Below are 18,034 nucleotides of genomic sequence, written 5' to 3' on the forward strand. Positions count from 1 at the left end.
GGATCTTTGTTGTCAAAGTAATGTCTCTGCTTTTCAATACTCTGTTTGTCATAGCTTTTCTTCCAAGGAGCAAATGTCTTTTAATTTCATGGCTGCAGTCACCAACTGCAGTGATTTTGGAACCCAAGAAAAGAAAGTCTGTCACTGTTTCCAGTGTTTCCCCATCCATTTGCCATGAAGTGATAATCTTCATTTTTTGAATGCTGAATTTTAAGCCAGATTTTCACTCTCCTCTTTCACCCTCATCAAGAGGCTCTTTAGTTCCTCTTCACTTTCTGCAAGTGGTGTCATCTTCATATTTGAGGTTATAGCTATTTCTCCCAGAAACCTTGATCCCAGCTTGTGCTTCTTCCAGCCTGGCATTTCACATGATGTACTCTGCATAGAAGTTAAAGGGTGACAATATACAGCCTTGACATACTCCTTTCCCAATTTGGAACCAATCCATTTTTCCCTTGTCGGTTCTAACTGTTGCTTCTTGACCTGCATACAGGTTTTGCAGGAGGCAGGTAAGGTGGTCTGGTATTCCTATCTCTTTAAGAATTTTCCACAGTTTGTTGTGATCCACATAGTCAAAGGCTTTAGCATAGTCAGTGAAGCAGAATTAGATGTTTTTCTGGAATTCTCTTGCTTTTTCTATGATCCAGTGGATGCTGGCAATTTGATCTCTGGTTCCTCTGCCTTTTCTAAATCCAGCTTCAACATCTGGAAGTTCTTGGTTCACATACTGTTGAAGCCTAGCTTGAAGGATTTTGAGCACTGCATTGCTAGCATGTGAAATGAGTGCAATTATGTGGTAGTTTGAACATTCTTTGGCATTGCCCTTCTTTGGGATTGGAATGAAAACTGACCTTTCCAGTCCTATGGCCACTGCTGAGGTTTCCAAATTTGCTGGCATATTGAGCGCAAAACTTTCACAGCATCAACTTTTAGGATTTGAAATAGCTCAGCTGGAATTCCATCCCCTCCACTAGCTTTGCTCCTAGTGATGCTTCCTAAGGCCCACTTGACTTCGTACTCCAGGATGCCTGACTCTAGGTGAGTGATCGCACCGTCGTGGTGATCCAGGTCACTATGATCTTTTCTTTTGCACAGTTCTTCTGTGTATGTCATGGGTTGCAAATCATTTCTCTTGTCTGTCATTCATCTTTTTTCTTCAAGTTGTTCTTTTTGCTTTGCAGAAAATCTAAATTTTAATTAAAATTTATCCATTTTATCTTCATCACTGCTGGATTTCTTTTTTTCCCCTCTTATTTAGACCTTTCCCATTAGGAGGTAATTTTTTTAAATTCCCCTGTGTTTTCTACTGGTACATTTATAGTTTCATTTACATTTGTTAAATCTCTGACCCAGCCGGTAGTAATTTTGTTGCCAGGAGGGAGAGGATCCCCACACTGCTTATTGCCTTTGCTCATCTTCCCCTCACAGATTTGCTTTGCATGTTATCAATTGGAGTTAACTTCTAGACTCTTCTTTTCTTCTATAAGACTTGTCTATTCATGTGCTAACACCATTGTTTTCATTTCTGTAGCCTCTCATGTTGTGACTTCATAATACTTTTAAATATCTGGGAGGGTTAGTGTTCTTGTCAATATTCTGCTTTTTAAGAAGTCTCCTGATTGTTTCTTAAACATTTATTTTCCCCAAGAACTTTAGATTCAGCAGGTCTAGTCTAGTACCCATTCCCTCTTCATCCCCACACCCCCAAAGCATGAGTGCTTTTATCGAGAACAGTCCATTTATAGACTACGTTAAGGACATTTAACACAAAGCACAGAAATACAGCTGCATAAACAAGCTCTGGGTAATTTTTGTGGCACGTATTTCCCAGGTCCTATCTCACACGTCAAAGCACTCTGAGTGCTCGCCACTTTCCGCTTCACAAGGTGGATCGGTGTAGAGTCCGTGATGGGAATAAGAAAAGGTGAAGGAAGCTGAGATCCTGGCAGAATGAAGGGAACCATGAAAGCAGAGTTACTGTGTAAAAGTCACATGATTGGTTAATGGCATTTATTGAGGAGGCAGGCACTACTAACCCATTTCTCACACAGTCCCAACCTCCACAAGGCAGGCACTAGTAGTATTATACCAACTGGGTGATAAAACCGAAGCTCAGATTAAATAACTTTCACTCAACTAATTATGGGAGAAGCTGGACTTTGAACTCAGGCAGCCCAGTTCTGATTCTGTATCTCAACTCAAAGCTGAGCTGCTCAGTCGAGGTGAATGGCCTCTGGGAGGCTGAGCAGACAGAAAAAAAGAGAAAACTTTGTTTGCCGAATCAATCGCTGCAGACCAAGGGCACAGCCGTTGCCCCTGGTATCAGAAGGCTGCAGGCTATGCCATGATCCTGTCGCCGCAAAACCAGAAATGAGTGAACAGCCTTTGGCACATGCCTGCCAAACAGGCCTACGAAAGTTAAACAACCTTGGGTATTCTTTAGTTGTTACCACTAACAGACACTTCTAGCTGGACTTGTCCTTCACCAAGCTAATTACTCTCTGACTCCATATAGATTACACCCTGCACCTGGCATTCTTCTCTCCCCCCCCCCCCCCCATATATTCTCTTGCAGCATCCTGCATTTCAGAAACAAGGTCACAGGCCGATAACTTCAGGGACACCAGACCCAGCTACTGAGTTGCCTGATGGCAGCTGTAGTCACTCTGAAACTTTGCAAGAGAAAAAAGAGATGCAAGACCTTCAAGAGGATATAAATCCTCTCTCTACTCCCAAGAGAGGGGGACACTGCTCTTCAGGCGCTGGCCTGCTACACATCCCTTTTTCCTGACAAAAAATAATAAAGCTACTTTTTTTCAATTTCCCCCGAACTCTGTCTCCATGTTTCCATTCGGCATTGGTGGACAGGGAGCCCAGACTTTGGCAACGGTCCTTGTGGCCCCATGCTTCCGTTGTACAAGACGGGGAGTGGTCAGGTGCAGAGGATCACTCACTGATGTCTCCCGGGTCTTTGTCAGGGAAGGAATGCTGACCTTTACTGCAGGGGGAAGGCCTTGCTGCTATCACAGCCCTTAATCCCCAGATCAGGGAGCTGAGGTGGGGACTGTATGGGTTTCTGAGGATATCCACCCTAACCCTTTTCTAAGCAGATGCCTGCAGGGTGAGCCAAAGTTCAGCTGGGCTTGTGTGACACCCCCTCCCTCTCCTGGCCTTTGCTGGACCACATGGCACTGGGATTAGAGTCCACTCAGATGCCCCGTAATCCCCGAAGGCTTTGGTGCTTCTGAAACTGCTAAATGGCATTTGCAGGGGCTCCACGGAGCTCTGGCTCTTTATGTCTCAGCGCAGAAATACCACTGCATGATTCCAAAGCTCGGGTCCTAAGACCTGTGTGGGCCTGCCTAAGAACAACCCAGAGTGCTGGGATTAAACGTCTGGGATCCTCGCTCCAGCCCTGGAGATCCTGTCATGATGGGCCTGGCTTTAGTCCCAGTGTTCTATGGGTCTGTTTGTTCTGGGTGATTCTCACCCAGGTTCATTACACGGAGTGTGGGCTGAGCTAGCGCAGACTTTGGTCACCAGCCCTCACCCTTCTGGCTCCAAGTCAAGCAGAACTGCAGTGGCTGCCAACTCACTCCATTCCTGGAAACCCCGACGCTTATAAACAAACGTCACGCCCCGCACGTGACCTTGGAGGTTCTCAGGAGTGGACAGCAAGCTCCCCCACTTGATTTCTCTGCTCTTCGCATTCCCAGTGTTATCTGCACACTGATTTTTTGTTCAAAGCAACCCAAAGGCCCTCATCAAGGCCTTGCTCTAGGTGTTCCATTAGAGAGGGCGGTCCTGCAGCCTGCAGAAACAGACACCTTCATCCTCTCCATTGAGAAGCTGGGCCAATGGGTGTCCCTACCATAGACTGGAATGTGCCAGGTCTCAGGACGTTGAGGTCGGGATCAGTCACGGAAGATCGTTGGGAAGCCTGGCCTCACAAGAGCATCCAGTTGTCAGGGTCCCTTAGTTCCCTGCCCTTTGGATTTCCCCAGCAAAACCTGGATGTTGCGGTTACACATCCTTCAGTGACATTTCATCCAGGCTCTGGTACCGCCTGGAAAAATCTTCCCTGTTCGCTATAACCGCTACACCCTCTAACATCAGTACAGCGCATTGCACCCCCAAGGACAGCATAACCTGATCTGAGGTCTCCATCCTTTGGGCAGCACCGCCCTCTGCTGGCTAGCCTCTGTGCGTGCAGCTGAACTAAGCTTTGCCACTAGGCGCGTGCTAGGGCGTCCCACCCTCGCCCACTGCCCATTTTCAGAGATCTTTTGGTTCATGTAGTGACTATCTGTGTCAGAGGCAGTCATTTACTGATTCCCATCCCACTTGGCAAGGGAAGGAGGGTGGGGGTCAACTTCCTGCTTGAAACAAACAACAAGCCGGTCCACACCCAGCACTAGGAGACTCGACCAACCTGGCTTGGCTTCTGGCCGCCTAAGCCGCATCCCTGGGACAACTTGGACACGTCGGGTTCCTGTCTGACCAAGCTCTGGGCCATCAGAAGAATGTACTGTTAGAATGTGCTGTCTGTTCTAGCCAGCGCCCGACCCTGGGCCTCTGACCCCTGCCCCTCCACCCTTTCTTAGCGCATTCATGGTTGTGGATCCTCCAGTCCCTCTGGGAGAGAGATGCATCTCCTGCAGCCCAGGGGCGGCTCTTAAAAACCCTTCTGAGATGAAATCAGGAAGGCTTGGGCCTGTGGCCCGGTCTCTGTGGCCTGGCCGCACTTGTGCCTGCCAACCTTTTGTGACTTTTCACTCCCGGCTCTGCTTGGGCCCTGTCCACCCCTCCCCTCTGCCTTCACCTTCCCGCCAAAATGCCCAGACCCCGCAGAGTTCTCATTTCCCTGTCAGTTGTTACAGAATAAAACGTGGTTTCACGGCTTTAACTGATGTCTGATGATGTTTATTTCTGACAAAACCTGCTCGCCCTGTGGTCCCCGCTCCTCCCTGCACTGAGGTGGGGTGAGAGCTTTGAGAGCAGCAGCATCCACACACAGTGGGCACAGACCCTGGGACAGCATCCCAAGCTCTCTCTCCTTGAATGGCTGCAAAGGCAGAAAGGGAGGGAGGGGTGGGAAGGCGGCCTGTTGGGAGGGGTCTGCCAGCCCTGGGCTGCAAAGACTCCCCAGAGTGGGGTGGTGGGGTCAGTGGACAGGGGGCTCCCCTGGACAGAGGCTGCCTCCCAGTTGTTCAGCAAGAACTCAGGGACAGACACACACACATCTCAGGTCTTCAGGCCACACCTTCCTCCTGATCTCCAAACCCAAGCAGCCAGCCACTTGCTGGGCATCTCCACAGGGAGACCGGGCTCACCAGGACACACAGGACGCCCCAGGTCATCGCTTCTCCTCTGTGGCCTGTTGCTGACAGGTTCCAGCCGCCAGGTCCTGGGCACCCCTTCGTCCACTGCTCACTGCAGGGTCCGCCCTGCTTCATCCCTCCTCCCACAGGCCTCGCTGGGTCCCTTGAGCTTCTAACTAGCCCTTCACCCATCCATGGGGCCCCATCCTCCCCACCACTCTCATCTGGGGCCCATTACACCCTGAGCAGAGATCATCCTAGAAGCCGAGTGGGGTCACATCCCACGACCCCCACCCTTTCACGGCTCCACATTCGCTTTGGATGAATCCAGGCTCCTCGCTCCTCCCAGTCCCTCCTCCACGCACCCCACCCCTAGCTTCCCAGCTGCTCCTCCTCCCGGAAGCTCCCCTCTCTGCTCACTCCATCCGCTCACTCCATCAACCGCGGATGTTTAGGAACAGTTAGGAAGGAGGCAGACCACACTTCGCAAGTTGGGGACTGGCTTTATTGCAGAGCCCCAGGGGCTGTGCACTCTGTAATCACAGCTGGGAGGTGGGCAAAGTTCCACTTGAACGAGTCCTCCATCTTCCTCCTCCTGCCAGGCCCAGCTCTGGGCAGAATCGGGAAGCCGTACTCACTCTCAGGTCTCAGGAAAACGTAGGCCTTGGTGTCCACACTCCAGGGCTGCAGCTCCACACAGCTGCCACTCCTCTTTCCTGCCCCTCAAATCCACCCACCAAGGACACGGGAAGCGGGTGGGCAGGGGTGCGGCAGGCAGCAGACTTGGCCTCAACCAGGACTTTGCCCCCAGACAGGAATTTCCCCACCTTTCATTCATTAGTCACTAGACGTGGCCACGAGACTCAGCACCCCCACTCCAAGGGGGCCGCAGAGCTCAGCACAGGAAGGGAGCGGGAAAGAGGCTGGAGCAACGTCAAAGGCAGGCCCCCATCCGAGCAACAGGCTGAGCCCAGAACCAAGAAACCCAGGGCAGGCATGCCACGCTCCACCACCGCACCAAACATGATGCCCGCTGAACAGAATGCCAATCAAATAAGTAGTCAATAAAGACAGAGATGGCTTCCCCCTCCCCGGGGAGGCAACACGGCAGAGTGGAGTCAGGGGACTTGAATCAGCTCTGGGACTGTCAGGTCTCTGCCCCAACTCTGCTGGGGGAAGTGAGGGCATGGGCTGGGGCCCCAGGCCCCAATGGTCCAATGCCCACAAGCTCTGCCTCCAGTCCTCACCAGGCCAGGGGTTCCCCGGCCCACACCCGCAGTCTTCAGGGCCCACCACGCTGCCCACACCTCACTCACACCTGTCTGTCTGCCCTCCCTCCATCCAAAGGACCTAAGTGCAGCTTCGAGGGGCTCAGAAACCCTCCCCCCATGGGGAGTCTAGGCCTGGGGGGGGTGGAGCTGCTTCAGGCTGAGCCCCTGGAAAGGGAGGGAGCCCAATCCTGGACAGGGAGGCCCAGGTCGGGGAGGAAGCAGGGGAGAGGATATTCGGAGAAGATACTACTTCCTGAGCCCCTTTGGGGACTCAGATGATAAAGGATTCTCAACATAGAGCTTTTCAATCTTGATCCAAATTACTATGGCGCTTTTTGTGTGTGAATGTTTGTGTCAGCGTTTCCAGAAATCTCACATCGAAGCGCGTCAGAAAATTAAGGAGAACTCCCAAGAGGGGCTTTCGCTACGGCCCCTCTTGCAGGTGACCCTCAAGCGGGCAGATGCTCCGGGGTCACTGAGTCGGGCGGGGCAGGGCCCGGCCACCTCCCCAGGGCCTCCTCTCCAGCCTCGGAGCTTCTTGGCTCCGAGCCCTCCTCCCCAGGACGCCGCAGCCGGCCCTGGCCTCCCCTTTGTCGTACAAGGCAGCCCGCACCCTCGTCAGCTCCCGGCCAGGACCTACGCGGGGAGGGGCGGGCAGAGGGAACTTGAGGGCTGGACACCTCCTGCTCTGGCTGGCTCTGAGCTCGCCTTCCGAGCTGGGGAAGGCGGGACTTTCCAGAACCCTGCAGGCCTTGGGGGAGGGGGCCCAGAGGGACCGGACACAGCTGGGGGGGGCGGAGGAGGGTGACGGTGACAAAACGGTCATCGGGGACAGTGGAGCCACGGTCATCCGGACAGCGGGGGCACCTGAAAGCACATCACAAGACAGGGTCACGGCCTCGCGGCAGAGACCCCGCCCCCAGCCCCGCCCTGGGGAGCCCCTGCTTACCGTGACCCCTGAGCCCGCCCTCCCAACAGATTCCGCTGCCTCCTGGGGGCGGGGTCTGCAAACCCACCAGCAAGGCTGGGCCCACGTGCTCCCCCCCAGGACCCTAATCTTCTGTCCGTGCTGCTGCGTAGCACAGCGTGGGGGGAGCGGGGGAGCGCGGAGCCGATGCTCAGGGGTTTGTTCTTCTTAATAAATGAACACCTGCGTCCACACGCAAAGTCCTGCAACCCTGCCTGACCTCGTCCTCCCCACCCCTGCCCGCCCGCCTGCCCGCCCAGCAGTACCTGGGGCCACGGAGGCGACGGTCACTCCCACAGGAAGCGCACGTACCAGATGGTCTCATTCTTCAGCTGGGGCCCAAACAGGGGGTTCAGCTGGGCCAAGATGGCGATGAGCCAGCTGCCAGGGACAGCACAGTGCGGGTGAGCGCGGGTGAGCCCGGGGCACCGGGAACTCCACCCGTGCACCACGCCATGACCCCCCAGCAGCGCATGGAGGGTCTGAGTTCCAGAGGGAAGGGTCCCTCGGAGACATTCCACACTGCAGCCAGCTCAGTCTGGGAGCGTAGGTTTGGGTTTGGTTTGACTTGTTGTTTTGTAGATTTATAAAATCCCTGTGTTGGGGCTGGACTCGAGGGGATTAGAGAAGAAGTAAGACGGCCTCCAGGGGCACAGAGGGAAGCCGTTCTGACTTAAGATGGCTTAACTGCCTGGAGAATCCCATGGACAGAGGAGCCTGGCGGGCTACAGTCCATGGGGTTGCAAGAGTCGGACATGACTGAGTGACTAAACCGCCACCACCAACTGCTCCTGAGAGAGGCCTCCCTCAAAACCTGAGCCTGGACTTACTCCTCAGTTTGGCAGCCAGGGAGATTTAAACATGGAGCAGGCTGACATAGGAGGACTGGGGAGTGACGGCGGGGTGTCTCTTTTGTAAAAGAGGAGGGGCTACCATGAAAGGCACTTAGAGAACACCTAGACCCTAAGGACCTGGAAATTGACTCCCTCACATGGTCCAGGCACTCGCATCTCTTGGTATGTGTTCTGGATTCCAGGACTTGGAATATAGAACAGTATTCTATACTTACTTACGTTTCCAAGTTTGAAGACCACTGCTCATCCAGTGGTTCTAAATGGTCAGCATCAAAGCACCCAGGGTCATGCATTAAAAATACAGATTCCTGGTGGGACTTCCCTGGTGGTCCAGTGGTTAAGAATTCACCTTCCAATGCTAGGGATGTGAGTTCAGTCCCTGGTTGGGGAACTAAGATCCCACATGTGGGGCAACTAAGCCCCTCGCACCACAACGAAAGACCCTGTGTGCTGCAACTAAGACCTGATGCAGACAAATAAATAAACTTAAAAAAAAATACAGATTCCCACGTGCAGACTGTGAGAACTGTGATGTAGTGAGTCCAAGGTGGAACCCTGAAACCTGTGTTTTACGATCTCTCCAGGGGATTCTGTGCCCATCGGGTACAACAGGCACCAAGCGGGCCCCACTCACTCGTGTCACAGATGAGACAACCGCAGGCCATGGACATGGCAGAGCTTGTCCAGATGATACATTCAGAACCAGAGCCCAGAGTTCACAACTCCAGCCCGTTGCTCTCTTTGCCACTCCAAATCCCTCCTCTCCTGCGGTTTACAGACTCAGCCTTTCAAGAGCTGAATGTGTCAGTACCAGGACAGAGGCAAGAGCAGGGCTGGGAGAGGAGGAAAGAAGGGAGGACAAGGGCCCTCGCGGACTAGGAGCTGGGAGAGCAGTACTTACAAGAGGTAACAGCAGACAGCAGTGGCCACCAGCATGGTGATGATCACTCTGCAACAGAAGAGGATGTCAGGTCAGGATGGATGGAAGCAGCACCCTCAGAAGGCCTGGCCAAGGCCAGAGAAAGAGCTCCTGGTGCCAACCCCTTTCCCTCAGGCCTTCTTGATGTCCCCTGAACACAAGAAGGCTGAGATCTACTTGGGTAAGAATTGCTAAATGGAAAAGAAAAATTCCAAGTGTCACCTCTTGGGGAGACCAACCTCGACCACATCCAACTTACATTATGAATCTTTCCCTTCACCTATCTCCCTTCTCCATCACCCACTGTTTCTCCATCTTAGAGCAGTCGTGTTGGAGAAAGACACTGCACACAGCTGCACTTGCAGCCACCCACCATGAAGTGGTCTCTGGGATCCAAAATTCACTGGGCAAAGGGAAGGAAGGCAGAAGACCAGAAGACAGAGCAAGAAGCAAGGAGAACGAGGGTCATCTCTGAGGCAGAGTGAGCAGTTACAATGAGAATAGGGACTGGTTGCCCTGAGTCCACGCCAAGACTGGAGACAGAGGCTTTAAATGCAGCAGGAGAGACTTCAGTTAGAAGAAAAAACTCACCAAAGTGTGTACGAGAGTTGAGGGACTAAAACGGTTTACAAGGTGAGGCCATGGGACCTCAGCCCTGAGAATCTTGAAAAACAGAGGCAACACCCATATGCAGCCTTCAGCTGAAGCTAACCCTAACCCAAACCAGGTCCTATGACTTCTGCTCTAAAGCACTTGAGGTTGGTACCAGAGACATCAGCACCTGATCCATTCTCTCAGCATTACCAAGCACCATGGGCCAGTCCCAAGCTGGCCACTGGGGTCTACAGTGGTGAAAAGACAGTCTTCCACCTTGAGGAACTTGTCATGAAAGGGTGAGGGCCCGTCACTGCTGAAAAGACTATGAAGCAGAAACCAGTGAGTGGTGCAACAGGTATAGAAACCTGCTGGGGGCCCCCAAGAAATAATGACCCTGGCTGAAAATTATTCCATACAGTATGTGCCATGCACTAAGTTTTATATACATTATTCTGTGTAATCCTCAGTGCAGCCTTAAAAGGCAGGAGTCATCATCACCCCCAGTGACCCAATAAGAAAGTGAGGCTTGAAGGGGTGACGGACGCTCAAGGTCACAGCTGGGCAGGAGTGGACAAGCTGCATCAGTGGCTTGCCACAGACTTTACCTGCCAGGGCGCGGGCGGCAGGGGGCGGCGAGGGCGTAGCTGTCTCCTCCTTTCTACAGCACGACCTTCTCTGCCCTTTGGCCCCGACGGCCCGCCTGTTCCCGGCTGTACGCGGCCTAGGGCGGACCCGGGAGGAGGACTGGGGCGCCGCACGCCGGGACCAGTGCCCGCTGCACCGCTGCCGCCTCGCGCCGGAGGAGGGGTGGGCCCAGGCGCAGAGGGGTCCCCGGGTAGGCTGGGCCGCGCGCGATCCTTACCCGCGGTTGGGTCCTTTGGGCACGAACCAGGGCCCGGCGATGCCGATGAGGCCCCAGAACGTGGTGAAGATGACGACCGGGAGGGCGAAGGAGTGCGCCGTCATGGCCAGGCGCGGGATGCGGGTCAGAGCTGCGGATGCTCCGCTGGGTACCTGTCGCGGCGGGCAAGGGCCGCCGAGCATGCGCAGCAGGACCCGCCGCCCCGGGGGCTCGCGTTCTGCAGCCCGGCTCGCGCATGCGCGGCTGCTCGACACTCGGGGGTGGGGTGGGGGGTGGTGGCAGACTTTGACTTGACCCGCCCCGCCGGTTTCCTACAGGATTTACGGGACAGAGGCATATATGCGGAAAAGCTCTGCTTTATTCAGATAGCAAAAGGTTGAGAATCGAACATGGTTTTCTTAAACCGTATTTTGTACATGTTTGAAACCAGAGAAGTGGACCTCAGCAGACAGACTCCTGGATGGAGGGAACAGGCCCATCATCACCGGGTCCTTAGGTACTTAGCACCCTAGGAACTGAACCTGGGTTTGAGGGAAGCAAAAGGTCTGGAGGAGTAGACCTCCTCCGTGTCTGGCTAGGGCGGGGGCGGGATCCCCGCCTCCTGCCTGGTCTCTATGGCTATTGAACTCACGTTGTCGGTTACACTGCTGGTCACTGAGCTTGTCAGCCCTTTGGGCATCGCGATGGAGACCACAGGTGGGGAACGAGGGTGGAGGCAGGGGTAGGACTCTGGCCAAAGGCAGAGAGCTCGCTCCTTCCAGTCCCGGCGCCCTTCAGCTTGTTTTCTCCAGGCAAAAGTCAGCAGGCTCTCCAACAGAGGGGTCTCCAGGCCCTGGGGTCTAAAGCTGCCAGACTCTTGAAACAAACGCAGAGGCCAGCCTGGGCAAGGGGGAGTCTCACCATGCTTCGGCCCCGCGGTCCTGCACAAAATGGTCAGCGTCCGCTCTTCCATGAGCTACCAAGAGGGGAGCCAGAGCACGGCTGTGCTCCTTGAGGAACCGGGCAATGTAAACCCCCATGATAAACAGCATTTTCAGTAGCCCCCTGCTCAAGGGGCCCAAGTTTCTCACAGCTGGCACTGGAGGCTTTCTCAGAGCACAGGTGTGGAGGGGCAGGGGGTGTCTCGGGCGGGCCTCCGCCTCACATGGAGTTTGTGCAGTGGTGCTCGCAGGACTAATCTCTTGCTCTGAGGAGTCTTAAAGGATGAAAGCTGCCACGGAGAGGATGCTGCTGGAACGTCACTCAGTGGGAATCCCGACGGTCAGGTGGGAGCTATAAAACCCCCACTTGAAAGGGCCCTTCTCTCTTCCATCCCACCAATTCATACCCTCGGCAACTGGCCGAGGGCAGACTCCTCAACTCCCTGGAGAGGCCCATGTGAATGGGGCGGGAGGTCTGGGCTCCATCTTGGCTGCATGGACAGTAACATGGCCAGAGTTCCAAGGGCCCACAGTACACCTCAGCCCCCAGGACACAGTGCTGGAAGGGAGACAGTGCCACAGGTTAAAAGGCAGGAAGTGAGAACAGAATTCTTGGCTCAAAGCTGAAAGAAACAGGAAAGTGATGGCGGTAAGGCAGAGTCAGGAACATTGGTTCTGCCCACAAGGCACTCGGTACCATCAGCTGCTCTCAGCACCCTTCCAGGGTCTGCTCAAGGGTCAGACTGCTTGGGCCTGAAGCACAGAGCAGGAACCCCACCTGGGGCCCGGCAGCAAGCCAGGATGGAGCACTACTTCCTGCCCATCTAAAGCCAGAGAAAGACAGAAGCCTTCCCTACAAGCTCCCCTGGTTTCCCACCTGTGGGAAGGAAGGCAGGAGGCAGACACCACATCATCCTTGGCTAGACAAGCAGCCTAGGCCTCCCAAGGGCAGCTGCCCTGGAAGGAAACATGCCCTACTTCTGGGTGGAAGGGGAGACGACAAGAGGCAAGGGGAACCGAATCGTGTGAGACACCCTCTGTGCCGCCGGAGTGGTCTTCTCAGGCTTGAGTGAGCCCACGAAGTTCCTGGGGGGGCCTGCGGGAAACAGTCCCGGGGACCTGATCAGGTGGGTTTGCATTGAAACATTTAAGCCAACACCCCTATTGATTCCCAGACCAGTCCCCAGGGCACCTCTGGAAAGAATGGGCTAGACCATTATGCTGAGGGCACCTCCTCCCACAATAAGGATGTCGGTAGCAAAGGAGAGGGACAAGAGCTGATGACAGCCAAGTCCACCCTGCCTCCTGAGGCCCATCTCTGCCCGCGGAGGAGCTGTCAGCCAGCAGTCCCGCGGCAGCCGGGCACTAACAGGCACTTGGCTTCTCTGCTGCCATTTCACAGAGAGGCATGCAAAGGCACAGGAGACAGGAAGGGGGCCATCATGGTTGACCCACTGCCTGCAGCAGAGCTGGGGCTGGATCCCAAGTCCCCCAAGGTGAAAACTCGTCCTTACGCTCTGCTCCGCAGAAATCTAGGGCTCGGCATGACCTAGGGGCTGGACTGGTGGGAAGCGCTGGGCCCCTCCAGGGAGCCACTCCTCCCGTCCAGGAGCTGTTGGCTGCTCAGGGTGCAGGGGTTCTCTTGCTGCATCCTAGAGGCAGGCCCCGCGACGAGGCAGAGAAAGCCTCTGAGGGGAGTCTCCTGTGTGAGGTCAAGGCTTCCCTGCTTCTGCCGTGCAGCGAGGGAGACAGAGCCCGGAGCCAGGCCGGCCCCAGTCCTGCTCACCCTCTGCCCTCACCTCATGCCTCCCCGCCCGCTCACTGTGCGCGGCCCCCTGGATGCTCCCCAACTACCCAGGGGCAGGAGTGCTCCTTCAAGCCCCTTCCCCCAGCTGTCATTCCCACTTCAGAAAAGTCCTCTTGTCACCAGAAGCTGGGGATTTCATGATGGGATTACATGCTGAAGCACCTTGAACGTGAGCTTGAGATAGAACGTGTCTACATATTTAAGTGCTGGGAGGTCCCCTGGGCCCAGAGAAGGGCCCCAGGAAACAGGCCGTGGCTTCCAGACCCCCTGCCTCCATGGGGGTGTGGCTTTAACTGCCTTGTCGCTGCCCGCCTCCCAGTGCTTAGAGTCCCACCCAACGAAGACTCAGCAGCCTCGAATCCCAGGGCCTGTCACCATGATCACAGGGCCAGGGCAGCAAGGGGGCTCCAAGGAATGAACCCCTTGGATTCCTGCTCCTACAGGAGCGCTTTGGCAGGACAGCCTGGGGCCTCCTGGCCAGGGAGGGGACACGGGAGCCTCTCAGGAGGCTCCAGGACGTCCACCGGTTCCCTGCAGGATGGGCTGGGCAGCTTCTGGGCGGCGGGCTCCTCCGTGCAGTATGTGCCAGTCTTCTTCCTGAGTCCCGCCCCTCATGTGGGAGGAAAGAGAAGGCACAGTGAGCCGGAGAGAACAGGTCAGCTGATAATCCATCCCCCCACATCCAGCTGCGCCTGAGGGAGGCTAGGTGCACAACCCCTGGCAGAACAGACAGGAGGCAGACAAGGACTGCTCTCCAGGGCTCAAGCAAGTCCCACTCTGCGGACTCTTCCACCCGAGGGCCGCGGAGCTCATGGGGCGATTCTGCCCCCAGGGGACCCTGGGCAGAGTCTGGAAGGGAGACGTTTCCAATTGCCACAACCAGGAAGGTGCTGTTGGGAACCAGCGGGTGTGTAGTGGGCAAGACCAGAGTTGGCTGAGCGCAGGACGGGCCCCCACAACGAAGAACTCTCTGGCCCCGAATGTCCACAGTGCTGAGGCTGAGAAACTGCCTGGGGAGGAAGGCTTTGTTATATAAAATCTGGCTGGGTTCTCTGTTTGCTTCAGAGGTACAGTCCCATCGCCCTGTGATTACAACCTGCAGAAGGGCACGGCCAAAGCCATCTTCTCCTCCACCCCCAGGGGCCACGTTCAAAGAGTAACTCCTTCAACAGATGCTGGGTGAAGGACCTTACCTCAGAATCACCCTCTTTCCTTCTCTCCACTTCTACCACCCACCTCCCTGCACCCACGGCCCAGCTGCAGGCCCAGGGCCACCCTGCTTCCCACGGAGCCTCTGTTGACCCTGAGGCCAGTCCACTGCTGAGGACAGAGACAGCATGAGAGTGGGAACAACAGGACGGAGACCCGTGCACAGCCTGGAGAAGCTCTGTTCTCTGTTCAGTGACTACCTGAAGAGAGGAAAATTTCTTAAGACTTTCAGTAACTCGGCCTCCAGGATAATATCACTTCCTCTCAAACCTAGTCCCGGCCCAGCCCTCCAGGCGAGTTGAGAGGCTCTCCTCATGGACCCCTCTCCTGCCTGACACCCCTAACCTTCTCCACGCAGCACGGTCCTCACGGCCCCTCTGAGCTGCACTGACCTCTTCCTGCTGCAAACTGGGTCCCCACAGCCCAGGACAAGGTGGTGCCCCTGCCCTCACTCGTCCAGTCCTCGAGTTATTCCTGGTCATAATCTGAACCTTTAAAGAACACCATGGACATTACTCACCAGACACTGTTCCAAACACTTTTGTTGTCGTTCAGTCACCAAGTTGTATACGACTCTTCACAACCCCGTGGACTGCAGCACGCTAGGCTTCCCTGTCCCTTACCATCTCCCAGTTATTAATTCACTTTAAAGATGAAAAACCAAAGTACAGAGATTAAGTTGCCCGAGGTCGCATGCTAGTTAGCAGCAGGACTAGAACTTGTACCTGGGCAGCCTTGCTCTGGAACTTCCCGCTCTAACCGCTGGGCCCTGCGGCCTGCTGTGTGGGCGCCCAGCCTGTCTAGCTGAATGATAAAGGTGTCCTGTCCTGAGCACCCACCCGTCTAGCAAAGAGTTGAGCACGTGACCCCTTAGAGCAAGCCTGTGGTGATGGCTGACTTGAGCGCACTCTACCAGGCTCTGAGCTCAGGGCGGGGCTGGGAAGCTGAGGTTCTGCTCTTTTGACATCCCTGCATCTAAGAGCTCTGCCGTGCATACTTACTTGCGTGGGAGCGGGGCGGCACTGGGGCACAGGTGTAGACGTGGCTAAACCGCCGGCCTGAGGAGGTCAGGTACCAGTGCTGGATGGCGGGCTGGGGGTCGTACTCTGTGACCGCCACACCGTTCACGGCCGTCATCATGAGCATGTTGATCACCTCGTTGGAGAGCTTGGTCCTCTCATCGGTCTTGATCCGGTTCATAGCACTGAATCCACGCTCACAGCAGGAGGTGGAGACGGGCACGCAGACCACCAGGGCCATGAGCCGGCTGAGCAGGGGGAAGCGGCGGTGCTGGACCAGTGTGTGCTTACACAGCATGGAGAACGGCAGGTTCTGGGCCATGGCCTTCAGGCCCAGCCACTCCTCCAGCAGCGCCTCCTCTCTGTATCCTGGGGGCAGTGAGAGCTCAAAATACCTGGCCAGGGCTAGGATGTCGTCATTCCCAAAACTGGCCAGGGCCACCCCACTCGGCCAGGCCTTGGTGTCAAACACCTCCATGCTCCTGAGCTGCGGGGCACGATCGGCATCGAACCTCCGCTGGAGGTATTCGATCCCCGTCAGGACCACTCTCTCTCTGTCTGCCTGGAACCGCTGTTCTGCCGTCTCAGGCCTGTCCAGCACGATGCCATGGAGCCGCCCATCCCTGAAGCGGGCATTGAACTCTTCCTCTTTGGGGCCTGCCCGGTGGCGGAGGGTCTCCAGTGCCACGTAGGCCCGCCCCAGCGTGGCGTTCACCTCGGTGATCAGCACCATCTCCTTCTGGCACACCTCAGACAGAGGCCGGTAGATGCTCAGGAAGTCCAAGAGGAAGTGGCAGAACTTGAGGAAATGGAAGCCCTGCATCAGCTTCAGCACGCCCTGGGCCCTGTGCCCAACCTGGCCCCCCGCGTCCGCCACGCTCTGGAGGTGCCTGGCCAGGGCGGGCCAGCTCAGGGTGAGTGCCCTCAGCGTGCGGCTCTCACTGGTCACCCACCTGACCGCATTCAGGTCCTTCAGGCGGACCATTTCCTGCTCCAGGGGAGCCGCGCCTTCCTGCAGCTCGTTCAGCCTCTTGTTCGAGGACTGGTAGAACTTGAAGACGGTTCGGATGTGCCGGTCACACTTCTTGACCAGGTCGATGGCCCCGCAGGCGTCGACCACGGCCAGGGGGAGCCGGTGGGCCACACAGTGCACCGGCAGCAGCCGGGGCAGGATCTCCTGCAGCTTCTCCACCAGGCCTCCCCCACAGCGCAGCGGGGCGGAGCCGTCGGTCCCCAGGCCCACCACCCAGCCCGGCTTCCGGAAGGGGATGTCCAGCTCGTCCAGGGCCGAGATGATGGTCTCAAAGTACCCGTCCGCCGTCTCGCTGTGGAGGGGGGCCAGCGTGAGGTAGGACTCCTTCGTCTCCGTCCCCTTCAGGTACCGGAGGTAGATGCCCACGCACGACTGGTCGGAGGCGTCCGTGGCACTGTCCAGCAGCACGCTGACGCACGGGGAGTTGCGCACGTCCTCCAGGATCTCCCTCTTCAGAGTCTCGGAAATGTACTTGATGAACTGAGTGCAGGCGGTACGGTTTCGGTACTTACCCAGAAGCATGGTCCCCGTGCTCTGGAGGAGCTGCAGGATCTTCTCGAAGTCGTTCAGGGGCCTCGAGTGGTACGCGATTGAGTAGGCGGCGTGGAAAAAGTGCTCCATGTTGGCCATCAGGTCACTGGAGATCTCAGGGACCAGGGCGGCCTGCGGGGCATCCTCCCTGACTTCCATGGTGTTGACACAGAGCTTGTGTGCTTTGCTGACTTCGTGGTACTTTAAAGTCTCCACTTTGAAAGGGCCTGTGTAGCCGCGGACCAGCCGGGATGATCTGTCATGGAGACTAGGCCTTTCTTTGCAAGCTGAGCAGAAGAGCTTGGTCTCTTTGGGGTCGATCACTAACCACGGGAACTGCCCAAACCACGACCTCTGAATGGAGCGGGGCCTGTAAGTCCTCTTGATTTTCGCCTGTCCATCTGCCTCCACTCCACAAAGGTGGGGCCTGCAGTAGGAGGTACACGTTTCCACAGAAGGAACTGGAAGCCACGTGGACTCTACAGCCGAGGCCTGTGTGTGCGCGTCTCTAACGGCCACTGTCTTCTTTTTCCCTTTGGGGCAAATCAGACTGTGCTTGGTTTTGCTGCCCAGGACTCTGCAGCCTCCTATCAGCTAAGACAACCCAATTCAGTAAGTACCCCTTAACCTAAGCAGAGGAGATGGATGGGCTCCACCTTTCTAGAAATCAGAAAGTGAAAAGTGAAAGTCGCTCAGTCGTGTTGGACTCTTTGTGACCCCATGG

At 55.9% G+C, this 18,034-nt stretch overlaps 2 protein-coding genes across 9 annotated transcripts in view; both read right to left on the reverse strand.

The window, feature by feature from the left end:
- Nucleotides 1–5,808: 5,808 nt before the first annotated feature.
- Nucleotides 5,809–11,010, reverse strand: ATP6V0E2 (ATPase H+ transporting V0 subunit e2). The gene is made up of 4 exons (XM_020909697.2): nucleotides 10,792–11,010; nucleotides 9,315–9,362; nucleotides 7,826–7,940; nucleotides 5,809–7,459 (listed from the first exon to the last, which is right to left on the reverse strand). The coding sequence occupies exons 1-3, from the start codon at nucleotides 10,971–10,973 to the stop codon at nucleotides 7,847–7,849; spliced, it is 324 nt and encodes a 107-aa protein (XP_020765356.1). The 5' UTR covers nucleotides 10,974–11,010; the 3' UTR covers nucleotides 5,809–7,459; nucleotides 7,826–7,846.
- Nucleotides 11,011–11,131: 121 nt separating this feature from the next.
- The window catches only part of ZNF862 (zinc finger protein 862), a 33,248-nt gene continuing 26,345 nt past the window's right edge, over nucleotides 11,132–18,034 (reverse strand). For 5 of the 8 annotated variants that reach the window (XM_070458258.1, XM_070458339.1, XM_070458430.1 and 2 more), the window contains 2 exons: nucleotides 15,729–17,843; nucleotides 11,132–14,128 (listed from right to left, as the gene is read on the reverse strand). In XM_070458258.1, coding sequence (XP_070314359.1) covers nucleotides 13,956–14,128; nucleotides 15,729–17,843 — 2,288 coding nt within the window. In that variant the 3' untranslated portion in view covers nucleotides 11,132–13,955. Of the gene's footprint in view, nucleotides 17,844–18,034 lie in introns of all 8 variants that reach the window. The other 3 variants (XR_011484593.1, XM_070458424.1, XR_011484615.1) reach the window with 3 other exon arrangements.

This window comes from Odocoileus virginianus, chromosome 1 (genome assembly GCF_023699985.2).
Source record: "Odocoileus virginianus isolate 20LAN1187 ecotype Illinois chromosome 1, Ovbor_1.2, whole genome shotgun sequence".
In the NCBI taxonomy this organism is placed as follows: Eukaryota; Metazoa; Chordata; class Mammalia; order Artiodactyla; family Cervidae; genus Odocoileus; species Odocoileus virginianus.